Here is a 22,082-nt window from a genome sequence, read left to right as displayed (position 1 = left end):
GAAACCCAGAGCCCACAGCACCTGTGTAAAATCTGGCAATCCCCAATTCACCCAGATCCAACAACGGCAACCTGCTAGTAGCCCTTGAGGAAAAAATCAAGGCTTCACTAAATTTTAGTTTAGTAGGCTACATTCTTAATCTAGTAACTAGTAAATACACCTGTTGGAAATTTACACTGGAGAAGTGAAAAGAACAATATTTACACCTGAAATAGGTAAAATCTGAAAGTAGAAACTGTCAATACAAATAAAATACGATCCTTAGTAAATGTACTTTCTGCAGCTTTCTGCATCAAACCTGCAAAAATGGTTAACGTATTAGCTGTTGTAAAAAATAAAAGTGATTAAAAATATCCCCTGTAGCAGTGAGGAGGAGAAGAAAAACAGGAGGAAGCGAGTGACTGTGCATCTGCAGGCCGTCCAAGCCTCATAAGCTGGTTGATGATTGCTCCCTTCCTGATTACCAGGGTGGACAGCGAAAACAGAGTCAATAATTGAATCAGAGAAATTTCTCCCTGAGTATCGAGGATGGTTGGTCTGATAACTGGGTTCTTAACTGGCAGGACAGGAAGCCGTATTTCCGCATTCCAAGGTGGAAGAAACATTTTTTTTTTTTTGTTTTTTGTTTTGTCTTCGGTGCTCCTGCCCTGGTGCCTCCTGCAGTCAGTCCTAAACGAACTGTGTATGAGTCGGATAGTTGCTTTACTGCACCGTTCAGCTGGATTTATTTCAGTAACTCTGGAGAACAATTATGAAGAGAACAGTTCCTTCCAACTCCAGATGGGCAGAGAGACGGTCTACTGTGGTTTATGGTATGTTCTCCATCCTGGTTCTGTTAAAGCCAGAGAAATAATAAACACATGTTAGACAAATAGGTGTGTTATTTTTCTGCTATTCGGTTTCTGTCGTCTGTACTCGATAATAAAGATGGAACCACAGTTCTCTGATTGAATTATGTTCCACACTTGTCAATAACTATACAGCTTTGTTGTTGTTGTTTTAGCATCACTGAACTCATACCAAGTCATTAAACCTGAAATCTAATCTAATGGGTCTAGTGATGATCTGTGACTGAAGGCCAGCATGAACAATAAGAGGAACTGAAGTGGCTAAATGGATTTCATCCATTTTAATGAGATTATTAACACCTGTAATTTCCCAACTGTGAACAAAGCCTTGGCAGAATAGATCAAACAATACTCACAGCCAGACTGTGTGTGGACAAGGTGCATAAAGGTGAGTTTCCTGCTTTCTTTGAGAGCGCCTTAAACCTATGTGTTTGTTTATCTAGACAAAAAACTCAAGAACTAACAGAGCTATTGTTAATTTGTCCCCAGCCAGAAATAAAAGAGTAATTAGCTACACAGTGGGTTAGCATTTCTAGGTGATGCTAGAACTGGACTTGCATTCGTTTTACCACCAATTTATGACAAGTGGTTATGAACATATATATTAAGTATTAAATAATGCTAAGTTTGTCTTTGTCCATCCATCCATTCACTGTGGTCCACATGCTCATGACTTTAACATAATCCAACCAAATGCTTTTGGAGCTAATTGCTAAGCTAACGTTATCCGGCCATGATTCGCGCTACATGGTAACGTAGCGTTGGAAGCTGTTCACAGTAAGTAGCCGCATTTTTAGACTAAGCTAACGCTAAATGGTTTGTAACCTGCGAGATACGATTAGACTTTTGTTTTAAGCCACAACTGTAGTTTAATAAGCTTTTATGATAATTATTAATTATTCATATTGATATTTCCATACTTTTTCAGCGTAAAACTGAGTTGGGGTTTCATTGTAAGCTAGCGTTAGCTGTTGTGAATTGAGAAGCTAATATTAACATTACAAAGCCACCTAAGCAAATGATGTTTAATGTAGGTTTTAGCACTCGCTACTACTTTGTTATGACAAAGATACTGATGTACAATTACTAATGACTTTCACAATTGTAGAGTACTTTTCTATGTACGACTGACTTTCACCCAACAGCGGTACGCGCGGCCACGTTCGGCTCATGGAGGATGCTCACTCTGGGGACAGAGTACGAGGACACCTGGGCTCCGTCCCCTGACAAGACGCTCCGCCGCACGCAGGGAGGAAAGCAGGAGCCGCTGTCTGTGGAGGATAAAGACACCACCATCGAAGAGCCCGAGGAGACATCATGGAGAAGCAGAAGCAGCGATGCCACACACAAGTATGACACGGTTTTACACCTCGATGGACTGAGCAGAGCCGGAACAACAGATGGTGTCCGTCAGATTATCAGGAAGCATGAGACCCTGAACAGTTTACCGTGGCCTCACAGGTGAGGCACACAAAATACTGCATTAAATGCTTGGTGAAGGTGAAGTATTTAGTTCCCGTTAGGAAAAAGAGAAAAATAAAATGTAGTCAATTGATGTGCGTCTAATCACTTCTCATGCCAGGCCTCCCTAAAGTGCTATTCAGTGGCAACTATGCTATACTATACTATATTGCTAGCTTTTAAGGTGACTTTTGATTGAATTGATAACGATGTTGTGACTTTATGCTGAGCCTGAAGCCCATCTTTTTTCCTTAGAAAATATTCTTTTGGCTTTCGAAAACGATCCATGTACCTGAGCAAACTAACATTGTTACGAGATTGGTGTTGCCATATTTAGACCTAATTAGCTTTTATATAATGCATATTTGATATGTATTATATATCATACTTGATTGTTTGCGATTATATGAATTCATAATAACAATTAGATTATTAGAAAATAACAAGAGTTTTCAATTTAAAAAATAATAAACATTAATTAAATTAATTTGGGGGTAGTCTACCACTGCCTGCGTGGCCCACCAGATGGCACGCGAAGGCCCAATAGAGGGCCGCGGCCCACAGGTTGAGAATCACTTCTTTAAGTGAGTGGTTCCCAACCCTGGCATTCAAGGCACACTGTTCTGCTTGTTTTCTAATTAGCTTCTGTGTGAAAACACCTGATCCAGGTAATCAGCAGTGGGTGGGACAGGACAAACAAGCAGGACTGTGGGCTTTGAGGACCAGGATTGGGGACCTCTGTTATGACCCATTATATTATTATATTATTATCACTACATTGTTTTACATTGGGGATTTCATTATTTATGTTATGTTATGTTTATGTGTGCTATTCAAGAAATATAAGTAAAGATTAATGATATATGGCTGTTTCTCAAAACTTTCCTCAAGTTGTAGTGATGTCCATTTTTCATTCATTCTTATTGCAGTACATCAATTAAATCACTAGATGGCTCCACTGTTGCATCCTGTTTGGCTGCAGAAGGTGGTCATTTACTGTACAGAGGCTGAATTAACTACACAAATATGAATCAATAAAAAAAACTAGAGGTGAGTTTGTTAACACCTGGTCTAGGCTAGTGTGCAGCTGGTTAATTACATACATAATTAAAACATAGACAATACACAAATGCAGTAAATATGTGAAGGTAAGCATTTCTGAAGTTAGAAGAAAACATGCAGAGAAGCAGCCAATTAGCTGCAATTTCTTATCTGCAAAACAGCCTAATGCTGCATTATTGGGCGTTAGGCTGTTTTGGAATTTCTGAATATTAACAGATGGTGACTTATAACTAGATCAAGTTAGCCCCTGCAGTAAGGACACTGGCATCAGACATTTTTTTTAATTGTGACTATAGAAAAAGCTACAGGAAATGGAAACTACTGCCAACAAATGAGAGCTTTAATACTGAGTGGCCAAGCAAAAAGGTTTGATGCTGCTTTTAAATTCATTTTCTCAATCTAATTTAAAAAACATAACCATCATCTCCGGTAAACGGCACACACAAATCATTCCCAATGGTAATTAACATTATTCTAAATAGGCTATATCTATAACGATATAAATCTGTGAAACCCTGTAGCCACCATAAAAATGGTTTGTTTATTTTCTTCCTATGAGAAATAACAATGGCATATAACATTTAAATATAATAAAACAATATATATTATTAAAAATATACATTGTATAGTGACAACACTGAGAGCATCAGTACTTTGGGTAAGAAGAAATACAATATTGGCTGACTGGAAAAACAGGGGATATAAAGGTTCCTTTACAGTATGCAGAGCCTTCCCTTTCATCCTTGGGCTATATTACTGGCTATATCAACAGTCCTCACCATCTTCCTCCTCATTTTAAACTCTCCACATTGCATAGTGATATTGTGTCACAGAACATTTTCAATAAGAATGTCATAGAGAGAATTAGTTATTTATAGCTAGTCATTGGACCGAATAGATGTATAACATACATATATGTAAGTCCAGAATGCTTATTTATACATAGAAATGGTGAAACACACTTTACTAATAATTCAAATATCAAGTGCTTAAACTTAGCTGTGAAAAGCTCCTCTTTAGAGCAGTCAGATTCTGTGCACTTTGCTGACAATACATCTTGCAAAAATGTATGTGATTCAGCAGCAAAGGTCCTAACATCTGTATATTTGTTTAAAATATAGTTTTCTGCCTTGCCATCATTAAAATAGTAAATTACACAGGCCATAGGAGTTTCTGTGCTCATTAGGAATTTTTCACATACACAGCATTTTGTACATATTCTCTAGAAAGAACTCACTAATAAAAAAGTCAGTAATAACCTCAGTGTACTGTCTGAGCTTGTGCAAGCTTAAAAGTCAAGTAAATGTGTTTCATCACAATGATAATTAATGTTTCCTGATTTTATGAAACATGATTTTGGATATTTCTGTGGTTCACTATGATGCCCTGCCGTTGTTTGGGGTTCTCAAAGACCACAGCTGGAAAACAGGGTTAAATACAGTAGATTCTTTACAATGATGTGTAGAACTACCCCTTTAAAATATTGATTTAGACATTTTTATTTAAAGTTCTTTATATCATATCAACAACAATAACATGAAACTCTTAACATTTACCTATTTGTTTTCATAATGCTCTATAGTCACTTCCGTATTTTGCCTTATTTATCAAATTTGCAAGTTCACTTGGTGGCAGAGGTAAGGTTTACCACTTAAGTTATTTAAAATTTCAGTTGAAAATGGGATGTGTAGAATAAGTAATCTCACTTTAGAAAAACATGATTACTAGTTGAATGGTGTGAAAGGCTACAGGCAGGTACACCCCTCCCCACAACTAGTGGAAAAGCGAGGTCAGTTCCTTTATTTTTGCTGTAGACTGAAAACATTTTGTTTGACATTAAAAGATAAGTATGAGATAAAAGATCAAGATTTCAGCTTTTATTTCCAGGTGTTTACATCTGGATCTAATACAGAACTTAAAAGATAGCACCTTTTGTTTAAGCCCACCCATTTTTCATGTGAGCAAAAGTATTGGAACATGCGTCAAACAGGTGTGTCCCCTTACATTGATTATTCAAACAATAAATAGCACTGAATGTCTACGCTCAGTATCAGATCTGTGTTTTGCCTGTTTAGACTGCATTAATAGTTAAGAGGTGTACCCAACATGAAAAGCAGAGAGCTGTGTATGGGTAAAAAATGAGCAAAAAATGAGCAGTTTTGAGGCTGCACAAACATTGGTCGTAGCCAACCATTTAGAATGTCCTAAAGAAGAAAGAAACCACTGGTGTACTAAGTAACAGGCATTCAACTGGTAGATTAAGGAAGACAACAGCAGTTGTGAAAACATTGTGAAAGCGGTCGATAAAAACCCTAAAACAACTGTTAGTGACATGAGCAACAACCTCCAGAGGGCAGGAGTACAGGAAGTACAAGTACAGAGGCTACACCAGAAGATGTCAACCACTCGTTAGCAAAAAGAATAGGAAGTCCAGGCTGGAATTTGCAAAAAGTACAGAAATAAACCTCAAAAAGGTCTGGGACAATGTTTTAGAGACTGATAAAACTACAATTAACATTTCCAAAGTGATGGAAAGGCTAAAGTTTGGAGAAAGACAGGATCTGCTCATGACCCCAAACATACAGCTCATCTGTGAAACACTGTGGGGGTAATGTTATAGCTCGGTCTACATGGATCAATGATCTCCATTGTTGATGTAACACATGATGGAAGCAGCTAAATGAATTCAGAATTATATGGAAACATTTTGTCTCCTAATTTAAACAACAGAATGAAAGATTGATCTTTTGTCTCATATTTGTCCTTTAATGTCAAACCCAATGTTTTGAGTCTGCAGCAAATAAAGGAACTGGTCTCGCTTTTCCACTACTTTTGGAGGGGAGTGTACCGACATGTTTACAAAGTGAATGCGGTCACTATTGATGTTGTTGCACTGCAATGTTGGAGGTGTACATCAGCCTTTATAGCCTGCTGTGAACAAAAACATCTTCCCTTGTTATTGCCGAAAGACAGACTGATTAACGCTGTTGACTTGCCCCGCAGGGCTTTCCTCAACTTCATTCGTTTTACAGTCTCTAATAACCAGCCAACAGACGGGGAGCGCGTCTGTGCGCTCCAGTCATGGATAGGCCCATTTTGGTCACATGCGCTCTTCCTTATTCCACTGAGGACCTGCTATATAGCCTTCAGCCCCCATACAGCGAGCGATCAAAGCGAAATCACAGCATAACTGCTCGCGTTGGATTAGCTTGTTTTGCCGTTGCCTTCAGCTGAAAATGAGGGAACAGAGTTATTTTAGTGTTTTTGGCGCCCTGCTAATTTTTGACTGACACCCTGGACGTTTCAACTGGTGTTTGGATGCTGACACGATGCTGTCAGGGTTCTGGACAGGTACAGGGTGATCGGATTTTCTTTACGCCTGATTTTTCTCCACTCCGAGTCCGGCCGATATGGATGATACCGCTTGAGTGGAGTGAATATTTTTACTGAAGAGCTGAGGAGCTCTCTTATTTGAAACTTTAAAGCTCTGAATGTCATTGGAGAGACATGAAAGGAAAGGATCAATAGAACCTTGTTTTCAATGAAGCCAACCTATTTTTGGTTTTTCAAACGCACGCTTTCTCTGCACTCTGCGCTAAGCTGTGCTTTGGATGTAGTGTGTATGTTGTGATGTGTTTCCCCCCCAATTCCACTGACACCAGTTTGGATTTTCCCCTTTGGATCTGTGCGTTTCCAGAATGGCTCGCTTTGCAGAAGATCTACCCACTCGCTATGGAGGAAGCACAGGCAGCGGAGGAAGAGGTGCACCGGGCTCGGGGAGAGGGGGAGCCCGGGGTGGTGGCGCTCCGGGTGGCCAAAGGATGTACAAGCAGTCCATGGCCCAGAGAGCCCGGACAATGGCCATTTACAACCCGAACCCTGTCAAACAAAACTGCTTCACTGTCAACCGCTCCCTCTTCATCTTCCGCGAGGACAATCTCATCCGGAAGTATGCAAAGCGAATAACAGAGTGGCCATATCCTTTCCGAGTAGCACCACGCACAGAGCAGGTGCATCTAGAGCCTTTAACCTGTCTCCTTCCTTGGCAACCACACTGTTGTTGAAACGCAGGACACACCGCCGCCCACAGGCCTATATGTACAGCTGTTAAGTTTGTGTGCTAATGTGGATTATATTCTGCTTTTTCAGTTCAGCTTGTGGAAACCCCATCGTGTTGTTTTATGTCCAATTTATTCCCCTGTGTAGTAGCTACACCGAGTCTTTCTTTATTCCTCTCCGCGCAACGCTGTCTGCACCTGTCGCTCTGCTTCTTATCTCAGTTCAACATGACACAAAGATGTTTCCTCAATAGGTGCTGGCAGTGAAAAGAATTACCATCGTACTATTGTGTTGCCTTTTCTATTGCCAGTTCAGTTTAAAGCCCCTGGGCAACCACATCGACTGATAAGTTCTTTTGTCTAAATGTCAACTGTAAACTGTCGGTCGGGCATGGACAGCAACCCCGGCGTTGTAGTTAATAACAACGCTATTGATTAATGCAACTAGAAGTCAATAAAAAGCTGTGTGTGTAAAAGGATAGGTCCGTGCTGTTCTGTTTTCACTGGCCGTGCTCCACTCACCACATTCTCCAGCGGAGTAATGTAATTATTAAACAAAAGCGCAGTTTATTTTGGTAAATAGAGACCGCTGGTCCAAGGTTGCAACACCGCCTCGTTGTCTTAGTAGGAAGCCCTCTCCATGGTGCTGAAGTCGCCCACGCTTAACGCTCATGCCACTCTTTAAATGCTGCAAATGTCCATGAGTATGGTCATCCTAGTAATTTCCCCCCAAAAATAAGGAAGCAATTGTCATTCATTTGAGTTCTGTTTCAGTTTTACTAATTCTAAGATGCTAAATGTGTCAAAATATTTAACTCCCCCAAATAGTCCATTACATAATACATAATTTAAAAAAAGAGAAATTACCTCAGAAATGGATATTCACTAAGTTTAAACTATGCTTTTTATAGGTCATGTAAAATTTATATTTTGGTTACATAGCTTTAAAAGTACATTAATGATATATACCCAATAATGCAATCAAAGTGTAAGGCAGCTGCAATCGAAAACAAGTGTCATAATTAAGTTATAATTAAAGATGTTTAATGAGTATTTTTGCAATGAAATATTTTGGTTGCATAATCAGGGTATTTGGGTGTCTCATGGTTATAATACTACATCATGACTTTAATGGTCATAAGATGACTATTCCCTTGTGATTCATAGGCCCTCAATAGACACTGACCCACAGGCAATGATCCACTGAAAATGGATTGCAGAATGGGGCAAGCACTGAAAATGGTTGGGGATGGGCAACCATTTGGAAAGATCATGACTCTATGTATAGAACACTTTCTTTTCTAGAAAGCTTTCATTATCATGGCATTGTTAAAAGTTTATGCCTTAGTTGAAAAGAATGTGTCCAAATTTAAGTTTAATGGCATGCATTATGCAGCAACATGCTGGGTTATAAGCTGTTCAACTTAATTATTTTTCTGCCTGCCATCATTGGTCATCCTTAATTCATTGTTTATGCATTGTTTATTGTACTTTTTCATCATCTCTTCCAAGTGATCCTTAACCCTCACACTCCATTCGAGTACATGATCCTGGCTACAATTATTGCCAACTGCATCGTCTTAGCCTTGGAGCAGCATCTACCTGCCAGTGACAAGACACCCATGTCAGAACGCCTGGTAAGTGTATTTCTTTGAGGTAACTTCTTTTACACACAGATATTCTCAACAATGAACAGACAGTCAAACCTGTGGAAAGTACTGAAAGACAGATATGACAGCCTTACAAACCACAAACTCACAAGGGACACTGCACCTTTCGCTTACTGTGTGCTATTTGACTCCCTGTATTGTCATCTGTATTTTTGTTAGCTCCTAACTTACAGTCTGAGTGCGCACGCTCCGATGCCCTGCTCCAGGTTTCAGTAACACTAGTTGCTCAAACATGAACTAAAACCTAAAACCAGGATTTGAACTCTCACAATCACGTCACATAGCTAAGTGGTCTTAGAGTGGAACCAAAGAGGGGAGTTCAAGTGGCATATTGTGCACTGTGTGCTAGAAAAATGCTCAATAGCATGTAGCTTCATGGTTCAGGACTTTGCTGTTCATGATTTTAAGGGTGTTATCGCTTTGGGGAGTTGGTCTTAAAATAGAGAGCCAGAGAGCGTTACAAAGAGCAAACAGCTTGATGTGAAAAGTCAATGAATTCCTCATATTGTACCACCTGCTCCTGTTTTGAATTAGCTTAGCCACTGTGATGCAAATTTAACAGAGAATATGTTACAGCTAGGAACAAAGATTTAGCGCCTAAGAAGTGACTAGTGATTGCATAAAGGAGAAAACAGGCTTTCTCTTGTATTACATCCTCCACCTTGCAAATGTAAGACAACAAGAAGCCTTTTAATTAGAGCAAGGGATTATTTATGAAGCTCTGTTAACAGAGTAGGAGGAAGCATGCAGTAAGTAGAGGCAATGATAGAATCTGTTAAGTAATGGTATTTCTGGTCCATTTCAGACCTTTGGCACTATGATCCTTTCCCCAGTTGTCTTCTACAGGAGTACAGGTGTAATTCAGGAGAGTTTTAGATATATGTATAAAAGATGATAAAGATATTTATTGAGGCAGCTTCAATGCCCTGTCCTTACATAACACATTCAGTTGTTTTGTCTGAGTGTTTTTAACATTTAGATTTTTTAACATACCAATATACCATATATCACATTTAATGCCTGTGCTTCTGGTTTTTTCTATTAAGAATATCTCCTGGTCCGTCCAAACGTTGGCTCTCCATATCCTTTGTTCTGTGTGTATGCCATTCTACTTGGTCCAGTTGCGCTCATTTTGCCTCTATGAATCCAAATACCCAAGTGTTTACCAGTTGCATGTTTTATTTTTGTCCCCAAAATCCTTCCGAGACATATGAATCTGAAGTACATTTCAATTTATTCATTTGACAGATCATTTTATCCAAAGCAATTTACATGTAAACATGCACACACCATGAGCAATTTGAGGTTAAGTGTCATTCAGGGACACATGGCATATAGACCAGAGGTGCTAACAGTGGTTAATGGACAACCTGGTCTTCCTCTTGACAAATGACTGCCACTGAACTACTTCTCGGCCCAAGTACCTCTTTGGTTGCCCCAGCTGAAAGCGTATCCAATTAAGGCTTCCTTGCTATGCCCATTGATTGATGTAAAATGCCCAATGTTTTGTTATTACTGCTCCAAGTCACATCCATTTATGCCTAATAAGCAAAGTCCTTTTGTGGTTTCCCCAAATCCCCCATGTTAGTCAAAGTGGCCATATTCTCTGGCCACCGTGTATTACTTGTTTTAAAATAGTTTTTTGTTTGCTTAGTCGTTCCAGGGGTCAGCCAGAGAGGTGCACTACTCTGTAAAAATGCCCTTTTGCAGAGTTCTAGTCATACATCAACCTTTTTGGTGTGGCATTTGGTCTTTAATTTATCCCAACCCTGAAAACTATCAGTAGAGCTGTCTGATTATTGTTAGGAAAGTTGACAGTCTTGTTCAGGGTGATGCAGTACTTGTGGAATGTTTTTGTTTTGGAAATGCTTTCAGTTGAAGTTTTTTTAATGAATTATATTACCCTGTGTAAGATTTCATTGATTTACCATAACCTTAAGATCATGCTGTGTGTGAATATCTGTTTAAAAAGAGGGCTTCACTTTCTGCATTTCTATTGATGCTACTGCAAAAAGTGAAAGGAACCATCATTCTTTCTTTCTTTCTTTCTTTTACTTGTCTGTTACTTAGCACTCTGTCTTTCACTGACCGCTTCATTAACCACTCTCTTACCTCAACAAAAAGATGCTCCATCATTCTCATCCTCTTTCTGATTCTCTGTATTTCTGTAGGACGACACAGAGCCCTACTTCATTGGAATATTCTGTTTCGAGGCTGCCATTAAGATCATTGCCCTAGGCTTTGCATTTCACAAAGGCTCCTACCTCCGCAATGGCTGGAATGTAATGGACTTTGTGGTCGTCCTCACAGGGTAAGTCCCCCGCCCGCTGGGTGTCAGCTGGAGATGGAAGTCATAAGTGAGAGAGTGGTTTCTTTTGTGTGTATCTGTGAGTGTACTCTAAAAGAGTGTGGTGGAATCACCTTCTTGCAGTTAAAGCATTTGCCTAAAAGCATATATCCAATGGTTTTCAACAAGTAACAGAGCTTTGTGTCACAAAGTTTGTTGCGTTAGCTTTCCAGTTTCCTTCCTTCATTTTAACATGGTTGCTAAATGACACCCAATGGACACCATGTCAACATATTTGTGCCTTTCATCTTGGTGGCAGTAGCATGAGTGAGAGAACGTTCTGTTTAAACATGACCAAGCCACTGTAGACAGGGTGATTTACTGTAGGGGTCATGTTTGTACATGCTTTTGGCCATGCAGTGTTTGACACAATAATGATAATATAATTTACAGTTAAAATGGGTAAGGAAATTATGAAGGTTTTGTTTAATAACTACATCATACTGCCTCTCTCCCACTCCAAAACATTTCCTCCTGAGCTCCAGCACCAGTACAATAAAAGCATTTTTAATATTTGATATTTCTTTCAGAAATAACTACACTACATGTCAGCAGTACATGTTATAAGCTAAGTGGATCACAGAGGTCTGTGAAAGATTGTTTTGTAGTTGAAAGTTGTACGTTTTCCCCTCTAAGCAGATCCTTGAGGGGGGCCAGACTAAAGTAGCTGCCGGAGAGGGAAATTGTCTGATTCTGGGGGTTTAGAGACGTGTAAGCCTGGGGTACCTATTATCAGAAAGAGGTCATGGGAAATTTGTGTTGGAAGTGGCTTGCTGCTTCCATCTTCTTTTAACTCTTGATGGCAACCAGTATGGGCAGACAGTGTAAAGTTGGAAGAGGAAGGAGAATGGAACTTGTTGTGATGCTGTTGCGCCACTGGTCTTTAAATACGGCCCTCAAAGGGTGCAGACTGTATAGGGTGGTGTTGGTTTCGATTTTGAGGGATGTAAGATGTCATTTCAAAAAGTTTTTCCTTCATTTTATACTTACCTCAAATACCATTTTAATGGTAGTTACTTTTAGGGGTGTAACAGATAACAAAAGTCAAAGTTTGAATCGTATCACAGAGTTTAAATCACAGATCGGATCATTTTTTTAAATTGGCTAATTCCCGATAATATTTGATAATTTTTCACAATGCAGTAGGGTTTTAAAATATTTTATTTGTAAGCAAGAATATCCAATAAAACTACCATACAGTTTTTTAAAATCCAAAGTACACTCTGTTGTACACTGTTGTCTGTTTATAAGGTACACATAACTGAAAATAATACAGTCTAATAAATCATAAAATAAATAAATAAATAGTCCTGACATTAAGATTTAGGTCAATTATAAAAGAATATAGTACATAGAAATCAGTTATTATTGCTTATTGATCTTCCTTATTATTGCTGATGTGATTCACAGCTGAGCAGGTAGTCTACATTACAGAAGATCTGCTGTTGAGGGGGCTGCTGTCAGACACAGTCCACCAGAACCTGCACAGTTTTTGTAGCAAATTAGAAAGAACAGTTACCATACAGTTCTACATACACTCCGTTTTTATTTTATCATGTTCATAAGATGGCGGCACTATCTTTATTTGGACAGATTATGCCTGTTTAACAACTTATTTACTCACTTTTGTTGAGTGTACAGTAACAAATCAGGCATTAAGAAGTAAAGTCTTTGCTCACCTGACCTCCCTCTGTGCTACTGCCTGCTGTCCGCTCTGTGTGGAGGAGCAGAGCTCAGCCCTCAGTCACAGTGACACAGAGACAGAGAAGAGAGAAGAAGCTGCAGCACAAACACTGTAACCGTATATTTGGATTTGCTAATATCACGCACACCTAATAAAACAAAATCCAGATGAGTCCCTCGCAACAATGCACTGATCAGTCTCTCGACCAATTATCGTATATAAAATGATGGACGGCTACTGAACTTCTTTCACTCCCCCACTCTTCATGACTTTTACCGTCAACTGGTTTTAACATGCCCCTTTAACATGACCACGACTACTTTGCATCTTTCACTGTTAATTCTGTGAGAAGATATACAGAATTTATAGGTCTACTTTAAAAAGCAGCTGTGGCAGTAAAACCTGTGTATGTCACATTATGATGGTTACAATTTTCAATTATTTTTCAGTTCACATGTGAGCTGAACTGTGGATGGTGATCCAAATGGATCGTGGATCAACCTCTGCCCATTACACCACTGGTTACTTTTCTACTGCTGTGGAAGATTCCCTTTATTACTTAGGAATCGGGTTTTTCGGACAGAAAAGTAGAATTTAAATTAAACACTTCTTCTTCTGTTGTATAATATTTTATTATATTTGATTGTCTACACTGTATCCTGCATCTAAGATCAGCTTTTTGTTTCAGGGTTGTTTTTACATTTTACTCAGAGCTAGCAAAATAGTTGATGGCTATCCATTGCTGACACAGCTGGATACAAATGAACCATTATATTGTGTATGTGTGCGTGCGCGTGTGTGTGTGTGTGTGTCGTTTGGTTGCCAAGCAACCGTGGTAGATAATGTGCCCCAGCCTGATCGGGGGTTTCTGTATGTGTGTTTGTGTAATGCTCCCTTTGCTTTGCGCTCGATGTGCTGCTGCAGCATCGGGGTGTAAAGGTGTCCCGACAGAGGCCACATCTATCCAGTACCAGTTGGATCTCCTCTGGATGTGTTTTGGCTCTGTGGAAAGCAGTATGAGCAAAACCTGATCCTGGGAGAATCAGTTCTGATGTCAAATGATAAAAGGTGGAAAATACATTTAACTGTTTCCTTTGATGTTTAGCCTCCCTAAGCGAAGTTAAGAGGATTAAACTGCCCACATGAGCATTACAACCTGTTTTGTTTATGCTTTGCCATGTGTACAGAGAAGGGGCAGCCTAAAGGCAAGAATTAGTGATCCTAATTACAGTTAAGTATGGTATATATGGCAATATAATAACAGTGAAAATATTTATGAGTAGCAAGAGGCTAGAAGCAAGAGAAATCTACAGATAAATGTTACTCTACCACAGCTGCATGTTATTGATCAGTGCATGAATGATGGATAAAGAATGCATTTAAAAATTCTTTTAATCAATCAAAAGGGACAGGTAATGTTTTTTATTGATCGTACTGGTTAGAAATCTAATCTAGCATACACGAAGAGATGTAGTTGTGACTCAGAAGAGAAATAAATGATCTTGCTTTGTTTGAAATTAAAACATATTCACTTCTGCTCTTTTAATTATGTTATACTGTACTATACATTAATGTGTCATACACTTTTTCCACTTTGCCTAGTATTATTTCTCTGCCTGCTGTACAATTCTACTGCTCAGTCCTTAGGCTAATCATGTCAGTGCTGTCTTCCACTCTTAATGAAAGGGTCTAAATGATAGTGTAGCTCGAGGCAGTAGCAGACCTTTAATCTGTCCTGATCAGGCATTAGGAGCCTCTAATAAGAGAATAAATCTGTCCAGGTTGCTAAAGGCCTAATCAATAGAACACTGCCACCACAGGAACACCAAGGCCTGGCGAGGAACCTGACACAGCCAATCACACCCAGAGCATGATAGTATTTTTTTGCTAGTACAGTGCTTTCAGATATGTTCCCCTTGTAAAGTAGTGTAAAGTATGTGACTCTTTTGGAATTTCATGGTTTTCTGCATTAATTTGTCATGAAATGTGATCAGATCTTCATCTAAGTCAAGAATATTAACAAATATAATGTACCTAAAATAATAACACTCTGATCTTTCAATTCCGATCTTTCATGTCTTTGTTGAGAACAATAAAAACCTTGTAATGATAGTGGAAAAAGTATGTGAACCCATGGATTTAAGTGCTGGTTTGGCAAACTTCAGGCGTGCAACAGTGTTTTTTTTATTAAGCAGCGGCTTCCTTCGTGCTGTCCTGCAATAGACACTCTGCCTGTTTAATGTTTTATGTACTGTAGACTCAAGAACACAGATGTTAGCCAGTTCCAAAAATGCCATTAAATCTTTGGCTGTGACTTGGGCTTTTTTCTTTACCTCACTGATGGGTGTTTGTTGTGCTCTTAGCATCATTTTGCCTGGCCGCCCACTTCTAAAAGTGTCTCCATTTGCAGATTGTTTGCCTAAATGTAGACTGGTGAGTTTCTTAAGTCTTTGACATCACTCTGTAACCCTTTCCAGCAATTATTGATCATAAATCCTCTGAAAGCTCCTTTTGGCGAGGTATGGCTCACATAAGCGTATTCTTCTTGCATGGAGCAAACCCAAAAAGTTATAGTGGTTTTTGTCAGTCAAATTAGATAATAAGATAACCTATGCTAACATCTGACTCCAATAAGCTTTTTTTAGGGTTCACATTTGTTTTGTTGCCACTGTATCTAAACTTGCTTGGGAATGATTCTGGGTTCTCTCAGAGTAAGTGGGAAATGCTGTTCGGGAGGTTTTCTATGTGATTTTGGAAAAGAGGCAGAAAATGCATGGATGGATAGATGGGATGGGTAGGGGTAACATGTTCAGTGAGATACTGCTTATCATGACTTGGTGATGCTAGATTATGAGAATGTTTGTGTATCCAGGTACACTTGCAGCTGAATGAAACACTTTGTTTATGTTTTATGGTCACTGGCAAACTATTAACCTTGTTGCTTGGGGACACAGGAGATCAAGGAAATATGGTTTTACCCAACCATTTTAGGAAAATAAAAATAACTGTGCAGTTGGTCTACTATTAGTTTTTAGTATTGGTCACAAATCAAATTTTTGTTTCTTATGAGAAAGAGCTTTGTACATTTACATTGAAGATCCAAGAGTCTCACTGTCACCAGTATTTTCTTGTGTGAAAGTGTTAAAACATTCTTAAAGCCTCTGGTTAAATAGAGCATCTTGCCACACTATAACTATTTGTCTATGCAAATTCTGTTTTATTTAAAAGGAACAGTGCTGATTAACACTGTTATTTAAATTAAAAAAATGCTGTAGATTAGTGTATAGTATGCAAATACTATAAAACAGACAAATGAATAGAGCTGGTTCAGAATTAAAACAACAACAGACAGAAAAGACAATGTAGCATATGCAAGTGTCTGTGTGTTTATGTATTAACACTTAGATGTGTATGCATTGACACATAGATGAAAAGTGTCAATGTGTGAGTACTGCATTCACAACTCGTTCAATATTAACACGTCTTTGTTATTGTTTAAGACTTTGTCAACTCGATTCCATATTTTTGAAGTTCTACTTTCTTGCTGTGTCAAGGACATTTAAGTATTTTAATGCAGCTCTTACTGTATGGGAAAAGATTCTCCATCATTCACATAGGATATGGTGGCTGTGGCTCAATAGGTAGAGCAGTTGTCTCCCAATCATAGGATTGGTGGTTCGATTCCTGGCTGCCAAAGCCAGTCACATGCCAAAGTGTCCTTGGGCAAGAAACTGAACCCCAAGTTGCCCCCGGTGAGTCAGGTCAGCTGCATAGCAGCTCTGCCATCGGTGTGTATGTGTGTGAATGGGTGAATAAGACACAGTGTAAAGCGCTTTGCGCTTTGATGTAGAAGAGGTTAAACACAGAGCTGTATATTTGGAAACATACTGTATTTAACTTTGAGCTCAGTGTTTTTACATTATATTACTTTATAGCTATATTGTATTTTAATATTTGCACTATGTATACCTCTATATGTTTTGTTTTTCATATATATAAGTAATGTCTTACTGATCATATGGTTTCATCAAAAGGGTTCTGTTAACCCCTTCTGCCTCCTGGCCTTTTATAGCCATTCATTGCTATTGACCACTGCCTCAAATGGCCTTTTACTGCCTGTACAAACACTATGGCAACCACAATCTGAGACTCCCTAATGAAGTCACTGAGAACAATAATCCCACTGTCATCACCTGGGAAACTAAGCCAGGACAGTTGATTTTATTTATTTATCTGTATGTTTGATTCACAGGTCCCTGCCATAGGTGGTTGGGTTGAGAGTCAGGGTGAGAGTCTGTGTGCCGACTTCAAAGTTGTGATTTCCTTTCATGTTCCTCTTAGGCAACGGGGCTAACACAAGAGGAGGCTTCAAAGTATAGTTGCAAAGACTACAGACGTTGGGTCACTTTAGAATATGCCTGAACCCTGCACCATGAATAAATGTTGCCTTTGAACATCTGCCAAAATGTTGCTGTCTGATCATGGAGGTCTGACAATTGTGGCCTTGTTGAAGTGTTAAAGTTGGCCTTGTTTACTCATGTGCATATGGTCACAGTCAATTTGTCGGTCAACTAATAACAAAAGCTGCTGATGTTTGGTGAATATATTGCCAAAAATATTGCATTTAGGAGTGTTTTGATCAAAGTCATTTGTAAAGCATCCCCATACTCATACTATTGGCATGCTCTCTCAGTCTCTCTCAGTTTTCAAATGACTTTATGTGATGTTTATGTTCTTTGCTAGTTGAGATGAAATCTATAGACAAAAGGTTTTACTCTTCACCCAGATTCATCCTCCACTACTACTCACAAAATATCCTTACTCACTTACACAGGCAGTATTTAAAGGTTTAATGATCCTCTCAGTAGTAAATTTACAGACATTTTTAAATATTAAATTTCTCCTCATTCTCTTTATTTTTTTTTAAATCAAGGGGGTTGTTAAATAATGGAATATTTTTCTCATTGATGTTATTGATCCTTTTCTCAATATCTGCTGTACTGACTGATGTGGTGGTGGTAAGCTGGCAGCTGTGAGGTTTTGTTGCTTTTTGTTTATGTGTGTGTGCTGGTTGTGTTCTTGGTACAGGGTGTTCTGCCTAATGTCTTCTAGCCAGTTAAGCATCTCTTCAGTGAGTGAACACTGCGTTCTCTGTGAGGCTGGCTGAGTGCTGCTGATACTGATGCCATGTTGTCTACATCGTAGCAGACTGATACCAGTTCTGCTCTGTCTGTCAGCGGCCACACAAGCTCTGAGCAGCAGGTGGGAACCCAGTCAGCTTCTTCGCTTCCCACTCATGCTTACACAGGGATGAAGTCAGGAATACAAAACTGAAGTAGAAGTGCAACAACCAATCATTTTTGTTATTGATAAGCTGTTATGAGAGACCATGGCCAAGGTGCTCAGCTTATTCTCTTGTTGTAACCTCTGTTTTGATGTAATTGTAATACATTAGCATTAGTATCTATGGGCTCTACGGCTGACTTGGCAAACTGACTAATGACACGTCTACTAGCAGGTGCATAAATATTTCTAACAACAAAAATACAGTGAGCCTAGGTGACTCAGTATAACACTGTGGATCCAACAAATCCTGCCTGCTTCAGTCCCTTTTTCCACCATGTTTATTTGTGTCTGACTGAAACGACTGCTAGCTAGATTACTTTAATTGCAGTGGCTCAACAATTATCATGATGACATGCTGTATATTTGGCAGGTTCTTTCAGAGAAGGCCAGATTTTGCATCTTCTCCAGTTGTGGTACACATGCCTGGTAGGAACTTCTCTTGATTTAAACCTTTTGAGACTAGTTTGACTTCATTTGGTACAGGGAAGTTGGCAAGCACACTATAGCAAACATTAATCACAGATTTGTTGGCCTAAATTGATGCTCACACACATGTAAGTAAAGTACACACAAGCACTCTAGACACATAAAACACCCACACTGGTACACATGACTTTGTATCTCTGTTGGTTTGGCTGCCAAGGTTCCATTCAAGCATGGCTAAAAGTGAGGCTTGTCATTTCCTGTAGGAAGCTAATTGCGCATCTATCTGACAGACATCAGTAATTTTACAGGTAGTCCACAGGCATGTTGTAAGTAGGGGAAAAGAGTTAGTCATGCAATAAAGTAATTTTTTTATCCTACAGTAACACACTATAATGAAAAATAACATGTATGTATTTAGGGATGCAACATTTTTTTATGGATCATAATGATCATCAATTTCTGCAATGTATAGCAAATTAAAAAAACAACAATATATTATCTAATGATCAAGTTACAAGTCACTTGTTTCATTTGGAGGTTGTAAAAATATCAGACTCTCTTTTAAAATTAATTGGAACAGGTGAGAATGTAGATATTTTTGCAGGTAAAATTAGCCCTCAAAACAGATAAAGATATTGATTTGTCTGATTACAGTAGCATATTTCAGACAAGTGACCAAAAATAAAGATTTTTCTATATCATGACTCTCTTTTCAGCGTTTATGATTTTGTTAAGTTTTGCACTCTGCCTTGCCATGTATGTCCTGTCTTCTCTCTTGTTGCACAACCTGCCCTCCCCCCTGCAATGTCCTGCCTGTCTTTGTCTGTTTTGGCACTGTTCAGCGCTGGCTTTGCCCGTCCCCATCTTTAGTCTGTCCAATTCACTTTTTTCTCATGGGGTTTATCTAAATGCTAAACTGTCTGATTACATTTGTTGTGGAATCCATACCTGGCCATCCATTTGGGCCTACTATACCTTAAGTACACCAACCTGCCCACCCTCTCAGGTTACCTGTCAAGAGTTTGTGAAGAGGTTAATATATCTTGCAATAAGTGTTTGGTTTGTTTTTTAGCTTTGAAGGAAAATGAACATTGTTTACTTTTCCCTAAGACAATACTATAAAACAGCAATGGAGTTGGAGTTAAGGGCCAGCAACAATCCAAGCTGTTTATGGTACTTTACACACAATTGCTTTCACAACCTGCCCTAGTGTGCAGCAGAGTTTTTGGCAGGATTGTCACTGAAGGACAATGCTGTTCCAACTGTATATGGGCAGGTGAAGGAATCAGGAGCAGGACTGTAGAAGCGACAGGAATAATGAAAGTGCAAATTATTTCTTTCCTTTCTCTTTCTATGCTAATTTCTTGCCTTTTAACATGTTTTACAGAACTCACAGTAAACAATAGACACTTTTGAATACTAATGTCTGCTGTCAGCATTACTAAACAGAATGTCAGCATTTATCATGAAGACTGTTGGCTTTCCAAAGCGAGAGATTGTCACCTCTGACACAGGCCTACAAGCAATTTACTTTTGAACTTTAAAGGTGTACTAAGTGCAGCATCATTCAGTAAAGAAACTGGCCTGTTTTGTAAGCATGTATTCTCAGGTCCAAGAAGAAAACTGTATTTACAAGGAATCTACAACTGTGAATAAAATCATGTAGTTAGCAAATGTCAACATTGTTAGTGCATATTAATTGCAGTTTTCCAACCTGACTAATGATCCTGTGTGACCTGTTCTTTTCCACTGGGACTGTTTAAAAATGTTGTAGTGACAGTTTTGTATTTCTGTGTTCTTCCAGATATAATTAGTTGCCACATTCATCTTGCTTTGTCCAGCATGTTTGCCAGTACTGTTGCTTGTGAACTAAATCACAGACAGAATCAATGTTTTTCTCTTAGTGAATCTGACGAAACTTATGGCACCATAGGCACTATGTCTGTTGTTAGAGATATTATATAAGAGCAAGAAAACATGATACTGTATGGTATTAATACTTTCAGTATTGTTATTTCAACAATTTTAACATAACTTAACAAGACTTCTTTATGGCTACACTTCCAACATTTCTTGATCTCATGTATTTAGGTTCATGGGATTTGCAAAAAAAATGTTATATTTCCTTTCCAAATTATTTTATCTGCTAGATATAATTTTATTACCCACTTCTAAATGCTACCTGAACTATGAACCCCGGTATTACAATATTTATAAATGTCCTCCAACACCTACTGTATTTCCTTCAAATCCTGAAAAAATTTCAGATTGGTAATACACGAGTTATCTTTTAGGTTGAGCTTTATGTTTTAGATCAGTGATGAGAGCGCTGCAATAGGATAACAGAATAATGGAAAGAAATCAAGTTTAATTTATAAAGCCTAGTTTCATAAATCATAGATTTGCCTCAAGGCCCTTTACAGCCTGTACAACAGTGGCACCCTCTGTTCTTAGACCCTTTATTCACAATCACATATCACATGATAAAAATGGTAAAAACCTGAGGAAGAGAAACAGAGAAAGGGGCCCTCTTCCAGGGCAAACACTAGATTTTCATTTGGGATAATCAGAATGACAATGTTGTAAACATGTATGAAGAATATGTTCAGTAAGATGTTGTAATCTAGGTGATGCCAATGGAATGGAGGCACACAACCTTTCCACCATGTAGACCTGGAAACGGGATGGATTACACAAACACACAAGAGATCGAACCCAAGCACATCATTCACACATCTGGAGAAAGAAAAAACATACAGAAGGGGACAAACAGGAAAACAATAAACAAGATGAAGAGACAGGAAGAAGCTGAGAATTCTGGGGACAATGAGCCACCCCAACTGCATTCAGGATCGGGGGAGAAGACCCAGGACCCAGGATTTTAAATAAGACTGAAACCAATGGTCAATGATTGGTAACAGGTACAGAATAAAATAAAGTAGGAATGAGCTACAAATTGAAATTTAAGTCTATAGCTGACTATAGAATATATATGCCACTAATAGCATATTTAGTTTTATTTTTGTTCATTATAACATTGCAGGTTTATATCATGCCATTGTTCATGGTATGGGCAGTCAGATGGTGGTTGGAGGATCTCAAATCTGAATGCAAAGAAATGGAAACAGCATGACTATTGGATTGCTCTACTCAGCCACTTGGCCTTACTCGCCTTAATCC

At 38.8% G+C, this 22,082-nt stretch overlaps 1 protein-coding gene across 5 annotated transcripts in view; it reads left to right on the top strand.

The window, feature by feature from the left end:
- Positions 1–606: 606 nt before the first annotated feature.
- cacna1bb (calcium channel, voltage-dependent, N type, alpha 1B subunit, b) overlaps positions 607–22,082 on the top strand; it is a 123,129-nt gene continuing 101,653 nt past the window's right edge. For 2 of the 5 annotated variants that reach the window (XM_026339529.1, XM_026339527.1), the window contains exons 1-5: positions 613–812; positions 1,994–2,309; positions 7,069–7,347; positions 8,961–9,066; positions 11,271–11,410. In XM_026339529.1, the coding sequence (XP_026195314.1) occupies positions 752–812; positions 1,994–2,309; positions 7,069–7,347; positions 8,961–9,066; positions 11,271–11,410 (902 nt within the window). In that variant the 5' untranslated portion in view covers positions 613–751. Of the gene's footprint in view, positions 813–1,993; positions 2,310–7,068; positions 7,348–8,960; positions 9,067–11,270; positions 11,411–22,082 lie in introns of all 5 variants that reach the window. The other 3 variants (XM_026339528.1, XM_026339531.1, XM_026339530.1) reach the window with 3 other exon arrangements.

The sequence above is a fragment of the Anabas testudineus genome, chromosome 22 (genome assembly GCF_900324465.2).
Source record: "Anabas testudineus chromosome 22, fAnaTes1.2, whole genome shotgun sequence".
NCBI classification, from domain to species: Eukaryota; Metazoa; Chordata; class Actinopteri; order Anabantiformes; family Anabantidae; genus Anabas; species Anabas testudineus.
This window is presented reverse-complemented; position numbering and strand designations above follow the sequence as displayed.